This window comes from Calypte anna, chromosome 1 (genome assembly GCF_003957555.1).
Source record: "Calypte anna isolate BGI_N300 chromosome 1, bCalAnn1_v1.p, whole genome shotgun sequence".
NCBI classification, from domain to species: domain Eukaryota; kingdom Metazoa; phylum Chordata; class Aves; order Apodiformes; family Trochilidae; genus Calypte; species Calypte anna.
Window position 1 is genome coordinate 48,847,546 of NC_044244.1, and position 8,255 is coordinate 48,855,800.

At 45.1% G+C, this 8,255-nt stretch overlaps 2 protein-coding genes across 2 annotated transcripts; one reads left to right on the top strand and one right to left on the bottom strand.

Annotated features, from left to right (window-relative positions):
• Nucleotides 1-1,179: 1,179 nt before the first annotated feature.
• Nucleotides 1,180-2,638, top strand: LOC103531187 (histone H1). The gene has a single exon (XM_008496820.2). The coding sequence runs from the start codon at nt 1,218-1,220 to the stop codon at nt 1,872-1,874; it is 657 nt and encodes a 218-aa protein (XP_008495042.2). The 5' UTR covers nt 1,180-1,217; the 3' UTR covers nt 1,875-2,638.
• A 148-nt stretch (nt 2,639-2,786) lies between these two features.
• On the bottom strand, nt 2,787-3,594 carry LOC103531167 (histone H2B 1/2/3/4/6). The gene has a single exon (XM_008496797.2). The coding sequence runs from the start codon at nt 3,571-3,573 to the stop codon at nt 3,193-3,195; it is 381 nt and encodes a 126-aa protein (XP_008495019.1). The 5' UTR covers nt 3,574-3,594; the 3' UTR covers nt 2,787-3,192.
• Nucleotides 3,595-8,255: the final 4,661 nt, after the last annotated feature.

Consider the following 8,255-nt stretch of genomic DNA (forward strand, 5'->3'; position numbering starts at 1 on the left):
TAGAAAATAATGAAAATATCAGAGAATACTTGTTGTCTAGACTCTGAAAAAAACCTCCAACAACTTATTTTTAATTTGCTTAAGCATGGTCTTTGTAACGTGAAGAGCGAGCCTTTCCCCTCCTTGTTAGCAGTTACTTCAGCAGTCCATATACATCAGTCAGCTGTTATTTTTAACACTGCTTCCCATAGAGGAATCAGTCACCGAAAATGAAAAAATGGAATAGTTTGTAATCTACTGTGAAAAGGAAGCCCAAACTGATAACTTGGGCAAGTTATGTTGTCTAGAAGTACAGAAACAACAGCTGCCTCCTTAGATAATGACTCAGATTTTCACAATTAAACTGTATCAAAACAAAACCACTGCTGAATTATGCAGCCATAGGGCAGTGATTACAATTGCTAACGAAATCCGTCCGTGTTAACTTCTTAGGTCACTTTCTTTATTAACAAAAAAAAGTCTTTATGTAGCAGAGCACCAGGGAATCATGTCTGTAGTGTGCACACTGACCCACACAGTACAAGCTGCTATGCTGCAAAAAGTCATCTCCTTCTGTGGGACAAGCAGCCCTTTACAGGACTTTCATCTGCTTCTCGCCTTGTTTTATAACACATTAATTTAATTTATTGTAATAATTTTGAAAAGGGTAAAGGATTTTGGACAAAGAAGCTAATTTCTAATCCATATTCAGTGCTCAAGATGAGCCTGTGTTACTTCCTCCTTTTTGAAATCAATTTGCGATTAAAATATCAATTCAAATCCCTGATTTTCAATTCAGAATAAGAGAAGACCCTTTAAAGAGTTACAATTAGTTAGTTTGGAGATTTAGTTGCCACCATCGCAGATTTTATTTAGAAGGAAAAACAAAAGTTTCTGCCTTCCGAGGTCTGTTCAGGTCCAGGACTCAGGGTTTATCGCCTCTTTTTTAACTCACCCTTTGCTTCTTCGACGGGAAACTTTGCCGAGGGGAACAACAGTCTTTCTTTTCCACGCCGCTGCGAAATGGGGGTGGGTGGGCAGGAAAAATTCTGATAAAAACAGCCTTTTTTGAGTGCTAAGAAACACAAAATGAGCGGGGAGAAGAGACCTTTCTGCCGTGCAGCGGGGCGGGCGCTGCAACGCACCAATCACCGCGCGGCTCCTCTCTATAAATACGAGGCCGCTGACTTGCTCCAGGCCCAGTGGTTTCCTCTGATTCGTGGACGATTTCTGCCACTATGTCGGAGACCGCGCCTGTTGCCGCTCCCGCTGTCTCAGCTCCCGGTGGCAAGGCCGCCGCCAAGAAGCCGAAGAAAGCAGCCGGCGCCTCCAAAGCTCGCAAGCCCGCCGGCCCCAGCGTCACCGAGCTGATCACCAAGGCTGTGTCTGCCTCCAAGGAGCGCAAGGGGCTCTCTCTCGCCGCTCTCAAGAAGGCGCTGGCCGCCGGAGGCTACGATGTGGAGAAGAACAACAGCCGCATCAAGCTGGGGCTTAAGAGCCTCGTCAGCAAGGGCACCCTGGTGCAGACCAAGGGCACCGGTGCCTCCGGTTCTTTCAAATTAAACAAGAAACCGGGTGAGACAAAGGAGAAAGCAACTAAGAAAAAACCAGCAGGCAAGCCGAAGAAGCCCGCGGCTAAGAAACCCGCCAGCGCGGCCAAGAAACCCAAGAAAGCGGCAGCAGTGAAGAAAAGTCCTAAGAAAGCGAAGAAGCCGGCAGCTGCTGCGGCTAAAAAGGCAGCCAAAAGCCCGAAGAAAGCCGCCAAAGCAGGTCGTCCAAAGAAGGCAGCAAAGAGCCCGGCCAAGGCAAAGGCAGTGAAGCCCAAAGCAGCCAAGCCTAAGGCGGCCAAGCCCAAAGCAGCTAAGGCAAAGAAGGCGGCGCCCAAGAAGAAGTAAAACTGAGGAGAAATTAGTCTACTCATTTTAATAAACCCAAAGGCTCTTTTAAGAGCCACCCACTTATTCTCAAAAAGAGCTGGAACACCACAGCAACCACAGCACCAAAAGCAAATAATTAGTTTCGAACAGGTATCGGAATTAATTCTAAAGTAGGGCGCGCGCGATCGGTACAGCCTTGGGGTACTCGGGCTTCCTTAAAACAGGAAGTTTTACTACGTGCGATTCGGGAATTCGGCGATAGCTGCGGTCTCTCTCTTCGCCCCGCCCCCCAGTAATTGCCCGGCGCACCTCTAGCTGCGGCGCCCGGGGGAGTTTAAAAGTCCCGCGCTGGACTTGCATTGGTTCCTTCTGCTCCTGGGCCTCGAGTCCCGCCCCCATGGGCGGTGGCGACTGCCCCCTCCATTCCCGTCTCTTCCGTCACGGCTCCGGGTTCCCTCCCCCTACACGGGGACCGAGGGACGGTTCCCCTGCTCACGGGCTGCGTTAAGTTTGGAGGGAGAGAGTAAATGGATCGGCGACAGGGAAACCTAAGGGCCGTGTCCCTCCTCTGCCTTGGCCCTGTTGCAAAAGGCAGTTCAGGCAGTTCAGAAAAGGCAGCACAGGGTACCAGGGGCGGAACGGGGGCGGCAGGACAGCCCTCCATCTTACGTATCATCCCACCTCTCCCTGCAGCTTTTTTTTTTTTTTTTTTTTTTTTTAAAGAGCTGTCTCCTGCCCAAGATTTGGGCGTTGAGTTTTTAAGCCGGAAAATCCTTGCTATAGAAAAATCTGTGTGTATTGTCTAATCTCCTTCAGACAGCTGCTGCATTGTAAAAAGATAATGTGCGCACATGAGCGTACTAGAGTGTACGTTAAACAACAGCAAAGGCTCCAGAATCAAAGCTACAAACCCGCCCGTAAGACTTAAAATGATTTAAAAAATATTTATTTACAATGATTTTACAAAGTGTGCACGAGTTCCGCATGGCACCTGGGATTTCCCACAGGATTAGTTTTAGCACCTAGAATAAAAGATAATCACATTCTTTAATCATGTTCTATTCCCCATACCCCAGGCATTCAAAGTTCTGGAATGAAAAAATTGCTCTTCTTTTAAACCACGCTTAAGACCTGAGCCATTATTAGCGTTTTTTAGTTTTAACCACAAAAAACTTTATGCTAATTATAGGCTCTTATCTGAAAATTCTCCCGGTACACCTAATCAAACAGCGGAGTTACATACCTCCCGAAAAATCAGCAATTCAGCCCTTCCACTTGAAGGATTAGGTGGCTCTTAAAAGAGCCTTTGGGTTAAAAACGGACGATCCCAGACGCTCTACTTGGAGCTGGTGTACTTGGTGACAGCCTTGGTGCCCTCGGAGACTGCGTGCTTGGCCAGCTCGCCGGGCAGCAGCAGCCGCACTGCCGTCTGGATCTCCCGCGAGGTGATAGTAGAGCGCTTGTTGTAGTGCGCCAGGCGAGAGGCCTCCCCGGCGATGCGCTCGAAGATGTCGTTGACGAAGGAGTTCATGATGCCCATGGCCTTCGACGAGATGCCCGTGTCGGGGTGCACCTGCTTCAGCACCTTGTACACGTAGATCGAGTAGCTCTCCTTGCGGCTCTTCTTACGTTTCTTGTCACCTTTCTTCTGCGTCTTGGTGACGGCTTTCTTGGAGCCCTTCTTGGGCGCGGGGGCGGACTTAGCTGGCTCAGGCATGGCGCAAACTCTCAGTTGTAGCCAAGCGAGGTAGCAGTTAACGCGGTTACTCCGGTATTTATAGGGGCCTTATGCAAATCCCTGGCCTCACCTTTCAGCGCTTCTATTGGATTAAGCAGTCAGTGACGTCACTACCAGCACGAGCAGTCTTGTAATTGGTCTTTTTTAAATACCACGCCACTATTGGTTAATAACGCCAATCCCATCAGCCAATCACATGAAGCCGTTTCAATCGCAGATCTCAGTAGCGAAGATCCTGTCTCAGCTTTGCCGCCTCGTTCCGTCCCCGCGGTTACCCCGGACCACCCGCCTGCTCAGGAGCATGTGTACGTACCAAGTGTAGTAATGGGTAATTTCTCTAGAAAACGAACGAACAAAACCTGAAAAAAAGTTGCAAGAAGTTTTCCTACTTTTCTTTTTACCGTCAATAAGATACATCCCTCCACGCTTCAAGTAATAACCAGCCACAACTTCAATGTCAAAAGGGAAAATTACACAATCACAAAGGACAGGAAGGTTCTGAAGATTTGAGAAAGCTTTTAGTAATTGTGTTTGATTCTTCTGGCTCGCAGAACTTGGCTTGTTTTTCAGGACTTCAAATGAGATGAAAGTTTTAATTTTATTTGTAAATTAAATAATGTTGACTTCTTTTGGAATGTATTAAAGGTTCTATTAATTTAAGTCAAAATCAAGATATTCCTGTTAACAAAAAATGATAATTAAAAAATGCAAATAGAATTGTTTAAACAGACTAAAATGATTCTGTAGTATTATGAATTATGATGTTCTAATACTTTCATATAATAGAGGAAGTGTTTTTTATTAGTGTTAGCCTGTATATTTAGAAAAAAAGGTTAATTATATATATTTTTAATTATTAAAATGCTGTGTGTTAAATATAAATTACAATTATAAATTAATTCATCAGTAAATTAAAATGCTAGAATAAACTTTTAAAGGGGTCAGGTTAATTTTATGGTTGAATGAAACTAGGCCCAGGTAACTTGGTATCACAGGCAGTACTACTATGTGGCTATTTCCATGTGGAACCCTTAAGGACCATTCAAAGTCTAGACTTCCATGGTAACAGAGGAGACAGGTAACAAGGGGCCTATACAAGTAACCTATCTGACAAAGGTAAATGTAGTTTAAGGTAGGTATGATTGCCAAAATCACAATAAACTAATTTTTCAAGATTTGTAAAGATAGCGAGAGCATTTGTGGAAAGTGGTATTCAAAAAAGCAATGAACAGATCTTTCACCTTCTCAGGCTGGTTGTGCTGCTGTTTTTTTTTTCCTTTTACCTTGCTGGGCACAATTCTCATTGCAAAAACATTTCTAGTAGACATCCAAAACACTTCTTTCTGAAGAAAGGGAATGAGGTGAGGAAAGTATGGAACATTTCTCCTTCCTAGTGATTAATACTTGTTTGTAACTGCTTAGGCTGTGCTTAATGGCTAAACTGGGGAAAAAAAAGCAGCCACCCAAGCTGAGGAGAACAGTGTCCTGCTGCCACTGTGGCTCTCTGATTTAATGTCCACTGCCCACCCCTGCTCCCTCTTATCTGGAATAGGGTGGGTGCCTCTGCATTAGAAGTTAAGTACTTCTCTCTTTTTCAGCAAATCAAGACGACACATCAGAGTGGCCCATATCCAAACACTGAACTTCCCACAATTGCTGTAAACCTGATGACTTTGTTTTGGCATAAACACTACCTGGAAGTGAATTTCACTGTGACCACCTCTGCCTGGTAACAGAAGCTCTCTTGTGAACATCTGTGGAATTTAACATACCACTCCTGGACAATGTGGTGTAGTATCTCCAGTTTTTGTCTTCACAATAGCAGACAAAGGCTGTTGCTTTGGTCACACTGCTGTGAAAGAGACAATGTGAAAAAACAGAGGGAAATCTCAGCAAGAGATCCAGAAAGTGGAGGCATTAAAAACAAAATAAAAGAATTTAAAACCCCAAAACAAACCACAGTTCCTACACTTTCCCCGTGTTAATCCTTTTAAGACTATTGATCAGTTCCGGACAAAAGTGACAGGAATCCTTACTTTCAGTCCTGGGGTAGTGTGGTTGTGTGTGCTGCACCTTTGCAAAGAGGTATAACCAGATAGTGCTAAAGGCAAAAGAACTGGGGAGTAAGGAGAGGGTTAGGAGCTGTTTATAAAAGGAAGTAAAGTTTTTGGAAAGAAATGATTGTTAAAATCTTTTAAATAGTGGAAGAAGAGATGAGTTTACTGAATTATTTGGACAGCCAGGATTATACAGAAAGGAACATTCATATTTCTCTCAGCAGTCTAAAATAACCATGTTCACTAAAGGAAATGGGTGGGAACTTATTAATGTCTAGTCACCCATTATCCATCCCACTTAATCAACAATGGAGTTTCCAGTGACTGACCAAGTCTTTGGAGCATCCAAAAAAGTAAACCTTAGCAGTAAACCTGAATATGATGTGAAAGAACAGAACTGCTCCAGGAGGAAATTTCTAACAGGCAATGGGAACATATAAAGGTGGAGCTTCCATTGTTTTGCCACTAGAGATTGTGTGTGAGCCCTGCATACGTTTTTCTGAAAAATACTCTTTCTTCTTCTTCAGATTTCTGAAATCTCCAGTTATTAAAGTATTTTTTGTCTGTGCCTTTTACCAAGGAAAAAAAACAAACAAAAAAGAGGAATTTATGAGTAGTACCTTGGCTCTAATTATCCCACCTGCTGGAGCCTCTTCAACCAGAAATGATGGAAACTTACCTGATGAAAGTCTGACACCTGTGCATTACCTTGGGCTTACAGAGTGCATCATGCCAATCACAAACGTTCTTGAAAAACAAACCACTACCACGACCAAAAAACATTAACAAATCAAATAAGCAGAGGAAAAATACAGACCTTAAAGGGTAGTATGGAAAGTGTTGATTTAGATTAGTTTCTAAACATAATTTCATTTTAGTCTGCTATACATACCTCGCTGTAGAATAGAGATGGAAGAACCTAGGAGAAACCCCAGGAAAAGTAATAGAACAACTACAGCATCAACAGAAGATACTCAGAACAGAGCTATTTGAGTTACTGAAAAAATATTGATAAGGCACAGCTGGCTAGTAATTCTGATTATTTTGGACAATCTCCAAAGTGTACAATGCACCATAGTATCACTTTTAAGAAGTTTGGTTTTGAGGTTATAGGTGGCTATTGCAGATCTTTCATGTGTTCAGATGGAAACATTAACCATAATTGGATTATACCTTGCCAGCTATTGATGCAAGTTTTCTAGCTCTGTAAATAGCTAATTGATGCTGTCATCAGGCAGATCAGAACATTATAACTACTTAGAGAAGCAGTATATGATTTGTATTTCTACATTAAATATCTCTACTGAAAAGACACAAGGTGAAAGGAAATTATGAAGGGAAAAGAGGGAGTTCCCACACATAAAAAGAAATAAATTTCTGGAAGCTTAGAATTTCTAAAGATGACTAGGATGAGACAATTATTGAAAATGTTTCCTTACCTGTAAGTGTACATGTGGATTTATAAAAAATTGCATTTTATGTACCAAAAAAAAAAAAAAGCAAAAAAAGCAGAGAAATAAACACATAATATGTATCAGTAAAAAAGTAAACCCATGAACACATGCCATACTTGTTTAAAAGCAAAAATGTAGTTTTTTTTTCCATGAGTACACAAGGTACACAAACCACTTACATCAACATGTGTTTTGTAAACACTTGGCTAATTATTGGAAGCAAAAAAAATCCCAAACCAAAATAAAATTGGGTAGGTAATCATATCCAAAAGTCATTATAATAACAGTGTATTGATTTCCCCACGGATACAGTTAGGACCGATAAGGCACTGTAGCCTCTCTCCTTTCAATACGCAGAGCTAGAGGGCTTCCTACACCGGTCATGCCTCGGGGAGCCTCTGCAGCAGCTCCTAAACACCGTGGACCCGTGGTACCGAGAAACAGCCCCAGCAAATACGAACACCTCCCGAAAGAGTAAAGCTGCCGACCCCAAATGCCAGAACCGCTCAGGTCCCCAGAGATCTTGCTAACAGACAGGGCAACGACACGGGAACGTTTCCCACAGGGGTCTCTCTCGACTCGAAAAATAAACGACTGACCGGAGCGTCGCCCTAGGGGCCCGCAGGCCCCCCCGGCCAGGCCCTTTGTCGGGACGCCGCGAAATGGCGACGGCGGCGGAGGGAGGGAGGGAGGAGAGAGGGGAGAGGCGGGGGCTGCGCGGTCGGGAAGCGGCGCGCGCGGTCCCGCCAAGCCCATTGGCTGGATTTTGCTGCAGACCCGCGGCCGGCGGGGCGGGGCGCGGCTCCCCCACCGGCACCGGGAGTCGCGACCACCGGGCCGGGAAGCCGGGCCGTGCGCGGCAGGGAAGAGGGCGTCCCGTTCCCCTCCCCCACCCCGCGGCGGTTTATTCCCCCTGTGCCCGGTCCGAGCCCGGCCAAAGAGTCTTCTGTATGGCGGGGCCTATACCCGCCCCGTCCTTCTGGCAGGCGATGGGGCCAACGTCCCGGCACGCAGGGGGGAAGGGTGCGGAGAAGAGCCCGCCCTCGCCCTGCCCCGTCGCAGTCCTCAACCAGGTCGGACCGCCGGCAATATACAGAGGCGCGGGCGGTCACCTCGCTACATATCGGTTGAGTTAAGAGCGGTGAAAAAG

Excerpts from the sequence above, each read along its gene's own strand:
- LOC103531187 (XM_008496820.2), top strand. The coding sequence starts at position 1,218 with ATGTCGGAGACCGCGCCTGTTGCCGCTCCCGCTGTCTCAGCTCCCGGT.
- LOC103531167 (XM_008496797.2), bottom strand. The coding sequence starts at position 3,573 with ATGCCTGAGCCAGCTAAGTCCGCCCCCGCGCCCAAGAAGGGCTCCAAG.